General features: G+C 51.4%; 1 protein-coding gene across 1 annotated transcript; it reads left to right on the top strand.

The window, feature by feature from the left end:
• Positions 1-8779: 8779 nt before the first annotated feature.
• Positions 8780-10861, top strand: LOC123049327 (transcription factor BHLH156). Its single transcript, XM_044472259.1, has 3 exons — positions 8780-9338; positions 9473-9886; positions 10117-10861. Exons 1-3 carry the CDS (start codon positions 8847-8849, stop codon positions 10228-10230), a joined length of 1020 nt encoding a protein of 339 aa, XP_044328194.1. The 5' UTR covers positions 8780-8846; the 3' UTR covers positions 10231-10861.
• The last annotated feature ends 1875 nt before the right edge of the window (positions 10862-12736 follow it).

Below are 12736 nucleotides of genomic sequence, written 5' to 3'. Positions count from 1 at the left end.
AAAAGAAATGCGCGTAATCCTTGTGCGAAAGGAATGGCGGGGATGATAGTCCACGGGATCCCAAATCATCGTTGCTCTCAAGAGCTCGTTTCGTCAACTCATGGGATTGTGAGGTTGACGGTTGTTCATGAGTACCTACACAAAACAAAAGCAAAGGGAAAATTGTGTGTGTGTGGTATATGTACACATCATCCATCATGATGCATACGTGCATGTGTTGGTTAGCACAAAATAGCCAATGCTCAAATAAATGAGATGCGTGATATAGAAACATGTCATCCATCATGATAGGTTTGTTGTTATGTATAGCATAATGGATACTCAAATTGTGTAATGCATCATGAAAAATATCTAGAGCATTGTTATTCATGGAATGCATATGGTGCACGCAATTATGGGAATCATGCAAAGTATGGAATGTATCAAAATCTCCTAATATGTATGAGGAAACTATGGGGGTCTCCTCATGAGCATTAGTAGAAACATCACATGGGGAACATTGACAACATCCAAAACAATGCATATTTGGAATAATGTGATCATGGCATGGCATAGTAGATGAATTGCGCAAATCATGTAAAGGAAGCATGGCAATATCATCACATGAAAAACAAAAGCCAATGACCATCATCTCGTCATCTATGCCATAAGTGCAAATGGGATTTATTTTGATGGGGCATGCATAGTTACTATGTTGAGCTTGAAATGATGCGATATGGGAGATCTCACTCATAGCATATGACAAGTTCAATGGATTGTCAAACAGGATGTGACCAATAGAATTTTCACTTGATATCCTATGGAGCATAGCATCACAACTAGGCAACTCAACATGCTCATCATCATAGTCATCATAAATTGGTAAGTCATGACATGAAGGAGTCGCACTAGCATGAAGCATGGGAATAGGTGTGTCAACATCATGCAAGCAATCACTGGTGAGATAGTCCACTAGTGGGACAAGAAAAACATTGTCACCTATGTTACCTTTGGAGCGTTGCTCATGTGTTGTAGGTCAGGTTGCAACTTGATGGTACCATGTGGGGGGTGCATCTTCTTCCACCATGGCCATCGTCGTCTCCATTGGAGGTATGGACTCGTCGAGGGTAGGCATGTTGTCATGTAGGAGACCTAGCACCAAAGAAGAAAACACACTAGGAGTAGAGGTTAAGTCGTTAGAAATCATAGTGGCTTCACGTGCCGTGTCAACTACCTCACTCACTAAGTGTTGTGGCTCACTCACTCCCAATATGATGCTCTCACTCATATGGTTGGTGGAGTCACTCAAAAGGCTCTCAACCTCACATAGGATGCGTGGCATGCTCTCAAGTGTGGGGCTAGTGGTGGTCACACTCATCCACTCATAGGAAATGCACTCAATGTCACATATGGTGGAGTCACTCATATCACTCATGATGGGGTGGCTCTCCTCACATGGCAATTGGGGCATTTCTTCATTTGTGGGTGTCGGAGAGGTGTAGGTGCAAACGTCTCCATGCTCAACTCCTATCGCTGCCTTGGTTGAAGGGATAGTCCCATGCTCAACCTTCTTGTCACCGTCTTGTGGTTGGAGGCCCATATGATGTGGCACCTCGTAGCTCGTCTCCATGACCGAAGGGAATTTCCCATGCTCGGCCATCTTCCTTGAGGGGCTTCCGAAGATGGAAGAGTCACCCTCGCTCGTAGGTGGTCGCCTTGTTGTTGAAGATGTCAATGTAGGCGAACTCACGGGAAGTAGGCGAAGATGCCGTACGTCCAAAGGCGAAGATGCCTTGAGAACACTTGGCGAAGATGCTGAAGTGGTTGGTGTAGCCGTAGCTCCGTCGCGGTGGTGCTCGTCTCGCGGTCTTCTCTTTTGCTCATGAAGCTTGGACTTGCCGTGAAGTAGGGCTTGTTCGGACTTGTGTGTTTGCGCTTGTGGAGCATCTTCATGTTGATGGTGTCGTTGTCGCACTTGAGCTCGTAGTAGATGTCGTTCGTCGTCGTCGTGCACATGATGCTTGGAGGTGACTTGCCCTTCATGACGATGTGGATCACGAACGTGATGGTGGTCGCCATGGAGATGTGGACGTGGACGACTTGCGCTTACATCTTGTTTGCGCTCCGAAGATGATCGAGTTGCTCGCCGCCGCCTTGAGGATGATGAAGGGGAAGAAGACTTGTAGTCGGCCACCATGTCTCGTAGTTGATCCTTTAGCTCGCCCAACTTGGTGTCGATGTAGTCCCTTTTCCTTGCTTCGGAGTGGTGTATGTCGATGGCGAGGTTGTCGAGGCGCTCTCGCAAGGTAGATTGTGTGCCTTGCATTTGTCGTTGTAGATCGAAGATAGACGCTTTGGTGATGTAGTTGTTCACTCCGTCGTTGTTGTCGAAGACCGGGGATGAAATGCCTTGCCTATCCATCACAAGACTCGAGCAAATATGAGTGGGAGAAAGAGAAGAACTTATATCAAATGTACCTTGACCGATGTTGAAAATGAATCAATGATCAGGCAATGTGTAACAAGGAAATAGCACAATTGGTACTAATTCTTGTCGGTTTCTCACACCTACACAAATAAGGCTTATGGTGGAGCTCGGTGAGGATAGTGGCACAAAAATTTGATGCAAAATGTTAGCAAGAGTCAATAATGTTGAAAGAGATTCACAAATTCACAAGCGAAACAAGTAGACCAATAGCAATGAAAGGCACACGGAAACACACACACGGATAGATAAATGGGGTCGTGCAACCAAGGAATGAGCTCAAAATGTGGAATCCACGGAAAACGCTCGTGTTGCACAACTCAAGAGAGACGCTAGCACAATTGCTCTATAGGCGGATACGACACTTGTGCACAACCTATAAGATGCAAAATGTATCAACTTGTTATCCCAAGTATGATATATATGTATGATGTTCCAGTGGTATGATCCAAGATGATCGGATATGACAATCTTATACAATGTGGTATGATGCTATGGCACTTGCTTACAAGCTTCTTTGCTCTCTCTTTTTGCTTAAAAGCTTATTTTTTTTCTTTTTTTTGATTTGGCCACAATGCGAAATGCACAAACCAAGATAGCAATTGTGTATATGCGGGAACAATCTTGCGACACAAGGGATGATATGATACCAAGACGATATGGTATGTATGCAATGGAAGGGTGGATCACTAATGTGCACAAGTAACGTTGCCGGCAATACTCAAATGGCTAGTCTCGATAGGCAAGTGACGCAAAATGGCTAGGGGTTATCAATGCAATTGCAAGGGGAATATACAATGATGTCGTCGAGGTTACCGTCCGTGTCGATGATGAGAGGCGGTGTTGTCGATGTCGACCCGTTCCTAATTAGCCGAAACACCTTAGGAAACGGAAAAAAACCGCGAACTCAAAATCTCAATGACAAAAGTCAAATGGTGGTAGCAGAAAGCGGTGGTAGTTATTGCACTTGGCAATGCGGAAGTGGAATGATGGGTGATGCGAGTCAATGTTGAAGTGACTCTCCCTAAGTAGCCGAAACACCTTAGGAGACACAAGCCACCACTCAAACAAGCTCAAACAAATTCATGTTAAGTTGGGGCGGGAGTGTATGGTGGGTAAGCCTATGCGGCAGTGGCGGTGGTGGTTGATGAAGAAGCAACCGTCCCTAAGTAGCTGAAACACCTTAGGAGACTCGAATCACTACTCAAGCAACCACATATACAATGAGGAACAAAATGGGTTAGGTTGCGGAAGTCGGTGATGGTAATGCAGATGATATGGTGGTGGCCCTAGGCAAAGATGCCAAAATTCAGAAAATTTGATGGAGTCAAATGATGTTGGTGGTATTTTTGTGGGAAGGGGGATGTCAATAGCTTCAAAACGAGCTAAAGAACGTAAAACGGAGTTCGGATGAATTAGATATGGCCAAAACAAAATTTCAGCCGAGTCAGTGTCAGGGTTAACCGGACATCCGGGAGGAGGTCCGGATGATCCGGGTGTTTGGCCGGATGATCCGGGTTCGTCAAGTCCGGTTCTGTTTTTCGGGTGCGTGGGTTATCCGGACGTCCGGGGGGCGTCCAGCTGATCCGGGGGATGTCTGGATGATCCGAGCAAGTCAAACTGCTCGGGATTTCCTCTCGGGGATGAATTTTTGGGCGGAAATGGGGTGACTTTCGGGGCAAAATTGAGGAGATTTCGTGGATGGAAGGTGGGGAAACTTGGGGACATGCTAGATCCACTCGAAACCAAGCAAATCCATGGATCAAAATCAACAAAACTTCATCAAAACCAACAAATCACAAAAAAATTTGGGGCTATTTTTGGTGGGGATTTTCGAATTTAGGACGAAATCAAGCAAAAGAAGGCTAGAAAAAAATGGGGGAGGCTCCGAAATCGTGATCAACGTGGCTCATGATACCAAGATGATGTAGGGTGGAACCCTAGATGGACGATCTTTCACGAAAGGAGCGGATCCCTACAAAGAACGTGATGAACACGAGGGAAAACACGGGGGAAACACGAGGGGAACACGAGATAAATCACTCGACCAACAAGAATAGATCACACATGCGCTAGATCGATGAACACAAAGGTAAGATACAAGGTCCAAGGTCAACAAAGGACGATACAAAGGTAACCGGTTCTTCTCCTAGAGGAGGTCTTGATGGGGCCACCCAAGAGGGGGTCTTGAATCCGCTTGGAAGGATCTTCTCCGATGGAGGCACGTCTCCGAGGAGAAGCTAACCAAGTGGATGAGCAAAGCTCTCACACAAACATGAGCTAATCCTTTGCTGACCCTCAAATGGAGGAGGAGGGGGTCTATATATAGTGCTAAGCCACGAAGGGGTAAGTGAGAGGCGAAGGGGTACACGGGCCTCGGCCCAAGTCATGCGCGCAGGCAAGGTCCGGATGATCCGGGTGGTGGCCCGGATGATCCGGGTGTCGGGGGTACGGATGATCCGGGTGGCCGTCCGGATGATCCGGCTTCATCGAGCATGCTTCGGGTGTCTTCGGGCACATTACCCGGATCATCCAGGTGGGGGTCCGGATCGTCCGGGCTTGGTCCGGATCGTCCGGCTGGGGATCCGGATGATCCGGGCAAGTCCTGTCTTGCTCCGTCTTCTTCTTCCTTCTCCTCTTCCATGCTTGGCCTTGGTCCTTGGATCCTCCATGGTCATCACGGTTGTTCCTGAGTATATGCAAGGTCCATGCATGAGGTAGTAACCATGTCTCATATGTGGAAAGTGTAGGTTCGAAGAGGACTGAGTTCACCTTGTGTCCCATGGTGTATGGTCGAGGTCTTATCGTATGTCCTTTTGGGGCTTGGGGAATAGTCGAAGTGTACATGGGGATGATCGTGGGATGCACCGCATCACCAACTCCGGCGCCAGCTCCGGCAGCGAGCCGGATCTCTTAGACTGGGATGGCCTCGTCAAGGAGGAGGACGTCAGATCTAGCAATGACACGCCCGATGGTGAGGAGTTCGCCCTCCGCATCTCCATCGAGCGGTCGCGCATCGAAACTAAAGAAGCACGAGCTCTGTCGCATCTGCCAGCTCCTCCGTATCCCGCCGACGTAATGCCGGCGGCGACAAACCGTCCCGCGCCCGCCTAGCCCATTCCACGCCGCTCCAGATCCGAAGCAGGGCAGGCGTGTCCCCTTCCCCTCTAGCGGCTGCACCGCGCAGGCAGCTTTGGGCGCACGTGGCCGCAGCTCTCGTGTGCATGTGCATGCCGGAGTCGGAGGCGAAGGCGGCTCGACGCGAGCGGCAGCACGAGGCGACGATGGAGCTCGACTCTTCCGGCCAACGCGTACGGCCCATCCCCCTCGACCCGGAGGAGGCCCTCCTCCGCGAGGTCATGTGGTGCTCGCTGACCACGGCGGAGACCAGCGCGCGACCCCTCCAGCGCAAGAACGCGAAGGCGCTCCGCCTCGACATCGAGGCATCCAAGCGCCTCGCGAGGAAGAAGGACTCCGCCAAGGCGAAGGCGGCCCGACACGCGGAGGAATAGTAGCGCCTCCTCCGCCGCCTCTCCAGCTACATCTCCTCTTCGGAGGAGAGCGGCACCACCACGGACGACGACGATGGTCCTCCCGCCGCAAAAGCCTACATGCAGGAGATGGATTGCCGCGCCGCCGACCGCAAGGGCGAGGGCTCGGTTAGGAAGTGGTGAATTCCGGCCACCCCACACTGCTATGTTAATATTTGTAGGGTTTTTTATGTTTTAGGTTGAATTTGAACTCCGTCAACCCTTTTGGATGAACTTTGTGGGTGTCCGAAAACCGAAATGGTATGTTCTGTGCTATCTCGTATGATCTATTCCCTCCGTTCCTAAATATTTGTCTTTCTAGATATTTCAACAAGTGACTACATGCAGAGCAAAATGAGTGAATCTACACTCTAAAATATGTTTATATACATCCGTATGTGGTAGTCCATTTCAAATCTCTAAAAAGATAAATATTTAGGAACGGAGGGAGTAGGTAATTTGCATGTATTTGTATTAAAAAGGGGGCGGCTGCACCGCCCACGCAGCTTTGGGCGCACGTGCCCGCAGCTCTCTTGTGCATGTGCATGCCGGAGTCGGAGGCGAAGGCGGCTCGACGCGAGCGGCAGCGGGAGGCGACGATGGAGCTCGACTCTTCCAGCCAACACGTACGGCCCATCCCCCTCGACCCGGAGGAGGCCCTCCTCCGCGAGGTCATGTGGTGCTCGCTGACCACGGCAGAGACCGGCGCGCGACGCCTCCAGCGCAAGAACACGAAGGCGCTCTGCCTCGACATCGAGGCATCCAAGCGCCTCGCGAGGAAGAAGGACTCCGCCAAGGCGAAGGCGGCCCGACACGCGAAGGAATAGTAGCGCCTCCTCCGCCGCCTCTCCAGCTACATCTCCTCGTCGGAGGAGAGCGGCACCACCACAGACGACGACGACGACGGTCCTCCCGCCGCGGAAGCCTACATGGAGGAGATGGACTGCCGCGCCGCCGACCGCAAGGGCGAGGGCCCGGTTAGGAAGTGGTGAATTCCGGCCACCCCGCACTGCTATGTTAATATTTGTAGGGGTTTTTTATGTTTTAGGTTGAATTTGAACTCCGTCAACCCTTTTGGATGAACTTTGTGGGTGTCCGGAAACCGAAATGATATGTTCTATGCTATCTCGTATGATCTATTCCCTCCGTTCCTAAATATTTTTCTTTCTAGAGATTTCAACAAGTGACTACATGCGAAGCAAAATGAGTGAATCTACACTCTAAAATATGTCTATATACATCCGTATGTGGTAGTCCATTTCAAATCTCTAAAAAGACAAATATTTAGGAATGGAGGGAGTACGTAATTTGCATGTATTTGTATGAAAAAGGGGCGGCTGCACCGCCCAGGCAGCTTTGGGCGCACGTGCCCGCAGCTCTCGTGTGCATGTGCATGCCGGAGTCGGAGGTGAAGGCGGATCGACGCGAGCGGCAGCGGGAGGCGACGATGGAGCTCAACTCTTCCCGCCAACGCGTACGGCCCATCCCCCTCGACCCGGAGGAAGCCCTCCTCCGCGAGGTCATGTGGTGCTCGCTGACCACGGCGGAGACCGGCGCGCGACGCCTCCAACGCAAGAACGCGAAGGCGCTCCGCCTCGACATCGAGGCATCCAAGCGCCTCGCGAGGAAGAAGGACTTTGCCAAGGCGAAGGCGGCCCGACACGCGAAGGAATAGTAGCGCCTCCTCCACCGCCTCTCCAGCTACATCTCCTCGTCGGAGGAGAGCGGCACCACCACGGACGACGACGACGGTCCTCCCGCCGCGGAAGCCTACATGGAGGAGATGGACTGCCGCGCCGCCGACCGCAAGGGCGAGGGCCGGTTAGGAAGTGGTGAATTCCGGCCACCCCGCACTGCTATGTTAATATTTGTAGCTTTTTTAAAATGTTTTAGGTTGAATTTGAACTCCGTCAACCCTTTTGGATGAACTTTGTGGGTGTCCGAAAACCGAAATGATATGTTCTATGCTATCTCGTATGATCTATTCCCTCTGTTCCTAAATATTTGTCTTTCTAGAGATTTTAACAAGTGACTACATGCGGAGCAAAATGAGTGAGTCTACATTCTAAAATATGTCTATATACATCCGTATGTGGTAGTCCATTTCAAATCTCTAAAAAGACAAATATTTAAGAACGGTAGGTAATTTGCATGTATTTGTATGAAAAAGGGGTAGAACATTTGAGGTCCGTGATTGTGGGGAGTACAAAATTATAACTGCCCAGGTACTGCCAGCGGACATGCCCGGATGAGCCCGCGGGCGTTTGAGAGCCGCAATTTGCCAATCCTGATTGTAGATGCTCTTAGTGAACCAATAATTAACTGGCACAGGTACATATCCATGTTTAAACAAGAATCAACCCAGCTAGAGACAACTTACAGTCTACACAACTTTAGATTTGTAGGTGGCCAGTCAGATAGACCTAGGTAGCACGCGGTCTACTAGTATCGATTCCCATGCACTAGTAGCAGTTAACCTTGATTAAAAGAGAATCATTCAAGTGTCACCCTAATCTAATCCATGTGCATCTAATCGATCCATGGGGAGGTGCTCAGTTCATGCCTGTTAACAACATTTTGTAGTAGTATACGGTTAGCTGCTTCGTGTCAAACCGCTGGCTGGCTGTCGACGGCATAAACAACCCCCTCCAATCACTTCCATCCATCTTCTTCCCCTCCGCTGTAAATTCCATTCCATATAGGGCGCAGCACAAACTGGATCCAAACAAGATTCCTTCCACATCCAAAAGGCTGCGAGGGCTATATATAAAAAGCGCGGCACCCACCGGAGCTCTCGCCTTGCCTCAATCACTTTACCAAGATAACCCACCACCGGCCGTACCCAATCGGTAATGGAGCACCACCAGCGGCTGCTGCATTTGTCGCCACACCAAGAGCACCTCATGATCGGCCCGGGGTTCTTCGACGTTGACCCGATGCACTTCCACGGCGACGACGCCGGCTTCGCGGTGCAGCCGGCCGCTGACGATGGCGCCTGGATGGAGGACCTCATGCATCTCGGCGACGAGCTGTTCGGCGGTGGAGGTGGCGGCGGCGCCGGGGACGACAACGACATGGTGGGCGCTGCTGCTGCTGACCAGGCATGGCGGCAGGAATGCGAGGGCGCGTCCCCGGACGACCACCCCTGCAGCTACGACGACGTGATCAGCCCTGTCTCCGGGGAGCAAGGCGCGGGCTTCGAGCCCAGCCGCGACGACAGCGACCTGTCGGGGACGAGGAAGAGGCGGGACCGCTCCAAGACCATCGTGTCGGAGCGCAAGAGGAGGTTCCGGATGAAGGAGAAGCTATACGAGCTCAGGGCTCTCGTCCCCAACATCACAAAGGTTAGTACTACTCTAGTTCCTACTGTACTTCTAATTTGTATCCTCTCATGTCGTGATCGATAGAAACAGTTTGTTACACGAGATGCCAATTCTTACTGGGAGCGCGCGTCTCTTTCCTCTGTACGTACGTGCAGATGGACAAGGCTTCCATCATCGCCGACGCAGTGGCGTACGTCAAGAACCTGCAGTCGCACGCCAGGAAGCTCAAGGAGGACGTGGCGACGCTCGAGGCGCGGCCGGGGTTGGCCGGCCGGCGGCAGCAGCAGCAGCAGCAGAAGCAGGGCCGGCGGCAGGGGCAGCACGGCCGCAACGGCGGCGACGACGAGGGGAACAGCGGCAGCTCCAGAGGGGGCGGCGGCGCGCGGGTGACGCTAGTGAGCGCGGCCCAGGTGGGCGAGGGCCGGTTCTTCGTGACGGTGGAGTGCGAGCGGCGGGACGGCGTGGCGGCGCCTCTGTGCGCGGCCGTCGAGGCCCTGGCCGGCTTCCTGGTGGAGAGCTCCAACCTCGGCTGCTCGTCGGACCGCGTCGTGTCAACTCTCACACTCAAGGTACTACTCCTTAGTTACAAGCAACGACTCCCATGAAATAATCATTATTCATTTCTGCGACAAGTAATTTCGAACAGAGAAAGTATTTCTATACTACTTGCATAGGAACTTGCTCTCGATTGATTCCTCCAGAAACTGTGGCGCTCTCTCTGTGCATTGGAATTAATTCCAGAGCTCCAAACGAGTGATACTTAGTTGTACTGATGTGGTATCGCCGTGCGTGTGTGCAGGTTTGTGAAACAAGGGAGGACGTGATGATCAGCGATCGCACGGTGAAGCTGTGGGTGATGGCGGCGCTGCTCAGCGAGGGCTTCCGGCCAGAAGCCACGTCGGAGATCTGCTAAGCCAGCCAGCCAGCTGTCGTCATTCCATGTGTTGTTAGTAGTGTGGCGTGTGGCGTGTCCTCTGGTTTGTCCCTGTCCGTCCGATCCGTAACAGATGGCTGCTCAAGGTCAAGGATACAGAAAGTGGCCGAGTTGTGTACCGCTGCTGTGCTTCAGTCGACCAGGGCCGTCGCCCGGCCCGCATGGCTGCTCAAACGGCGCCGTTAAATGTATGAAGCAATTGACGGTAACAAACGCTAGCTATGGCCGCCTGTGATGCACTATCTTTCAACTATGCCGTGCCATGAACAGACACTCGTACACATTTTTGCCCGTGGTATATATGCAGTGCACGCAAGAAGAATTAGCACTGGCATATACCACTACTACTACTGTACCCAGTTACACTCACTCTGTAACTCGTTTGCTCGCATTCAAGCACGTACGCATCGTCAAGTACTCGATCGAGACTGTGACACAGATTATAAACTAGGACTGCAAAGTTCACTTTGGTAGGGACTCAATAGTAAGGGTAAGCGAATAAGTAGGTTCTGTCTTTTATAATTTCCATGTTGTAACTTCCTGGTTCTGACTTCTGAGTTATATTAGCCCTTGTATAATGCAGAGCATTTTTTAACACGGTATAAACACAGACGCTTGTATTTATGCACATACACTTATTCATATGAACGCACGCATGCACACCCTACCCCTGTAAGAACCTCTAAGCCGGTACATTATCTTCAGATTGACAAAGTCGCTGTAGACCCCTTCATGAACGCACGTCACAGAAGAACTGAAATAAATGCAGGAAAATATGGCCATCGATGCCAAGTCTAGGACTTGAACCCTGATGAGTTGGTCCCACCACAAGGAACCTAACGAACTGAGTTACGCTCAGTTCGCACAATGCAAGGTATCTAGAGAGGTGTCTCCGAAAGGGAAAAAATGGTTTATTTTTCAAGCACCTGTCTAAGCACCTTGCATTCTTCGGATGCTCCGGTCACTTAGCTTGTAGTAGGACCAATCTAGCTAGGGCTGTTTTTGGTGCTACTACTATTTGACATATCTTTAATTTACTCTAATGTTATGTGTGTTTCTATCGAGAAGCTACATGAAGCTTGAAGGACAGAAGTCATTATTATACCCCATCCCATAGGGGATCAAACATAATGTCTGAAGCTATTTGTATCTAACTGAACCCAAATATTTTTTCAACGGAAAGCGGCAATCTCACCTATGTCTAGGCATATATGATGACTTTGTTAATCTTGAAATACCTAACTCGGGTCTTCAATTGGCGTTGTGTGAGTATCACTATTATAGAATCGCTTATCAATGACGGACCCAAAACGTTCATTACTGAAAAGCAAGCAACTCGTCGCTAATAATTTGTCATTGATAACTTGTTACCAGTGACGATTGGCTTCTTATCGAGGAATAATGATTCGTCAATCTTATGATCTGAGTTAGTCATGGAGAAAAAAGGGGAGGGGCGGATGTGGTCTGAAGGGATCTCCTATGCGATGATGTTTTTTAGAGCATGCAAACTGTATGCCATGGCTTTAGAGCAACTCCAACGCACCGATCAATTTTGTCCACACGCGTCCATTTGGGTCGCGGCAGACAGAAAAGTCGGTCCAACGCGCCGGCCCAAACAGACGTGTGTCCGCTTTTCGTCCGCCTGCCAACCCATTTGTGGTCCACTTTTTAGCCTGATTTGCGTCGACGCGGACATGAGACAGACGCGCGCGCCGCACGCCAACTACTCCCCCTAGCCCGCCATTCGGTGACAAAGCATCCATCATTCCCTCCACTTTCCCAAAAACCCTCCCGCCCGCGCGCGCTCCCGGCCACTCGCCATGGACGACGCCCTCGATGCCGCCGCCGGCCTCGCCTCGTCCGGCCTTGCCTCTGCCCCCTCCGGCAAAAGCAAGCCCCGCGCCCCTCACAAGATCCTCGTTCCGCCCAAGAAGAAGAAGCAGCTGACACCGGAGGAGCGGGCTGTGCAGTCGGCCAAGATGAAGGGCCGGAGGCACGCGGCGGACGCAAGGGGCGAAGCAGCGGCCGCCACCGCCGCGCAGCAGGAGGACACCAACGCCCGCGTCGCAGCGGCAACGAGGGAGGCCCTGATCTACCTAAGGTTAAACTCTGGCCAACACGGGCTCGTCAACTCCGCCGTGGCCGCTACCAGCACCGGCTCGTCCGCTTTCCTCAGATGGTGCTGTCGGAGTCGCCCCGCATGTCGGCGACGCACCCGATTCCCGGTTTCCACGTCTACCCGCAAGCCTCCCGACTCTCCGGGAAATGCTCTGTTGGGGAACGTTGCATGGAAAACAAAAAACATATACGCACACGCAAGATCTATCCATGGAGATGTATAGCTACGAGAGGGGGAGAGCATCTACATACCCTTGTAGATCGCTAAGCGGAAGCGTTTATCAACGCGGTTGATGTAGTCGTACACCTTCAAGATCCATCCCGATCAAGTACCGAACGTACGGCACCTCCGTGTTCAGCATACGTT

The sequence above is a fragment of the Triticum aestivum genome, chromosome 2D (genome assembly GCF_018294505.1).
Source record: "Triticum aestivum cultivar Chinese Spring chromosome 2D, IWGSC CS RefSeq v2.1, whole genome shotgun sequence".
NCBI classification, from domain to species: domain Eukaryota; kingdom Viridiplantae; phylum Streptophyta; class Magnoliopsida; order Poales; family Poaceae; genus Triticum; species Triticum aestivum.
This window is presented reverse-complemented; position numbering and strand designations above follow the sequence as displayed.

Coding starts and splice junctions, on each gene's coding strand:
- LOC123049327 (XM_044472259.1), top strand. CDS start 8,847: ATGGAGCACCACCAGCGGCTGCTGCATTTGTCGCCACACCAAGAGCAC. Junction 9,339..9,472: donor TCGTCCCCAACATCACAAAG/GTTAGTACTACT, acceptor ACGTACGTGCAG/ATGGACAAGGCTTCCATCAT. Junction 9,887..10,116: donor TGTCAACTCTCACACTCAAG/GTACTACTCCTT, acceptor GCGTGTGTGCAG/GTTTGTGAAACAAGGGAGGA.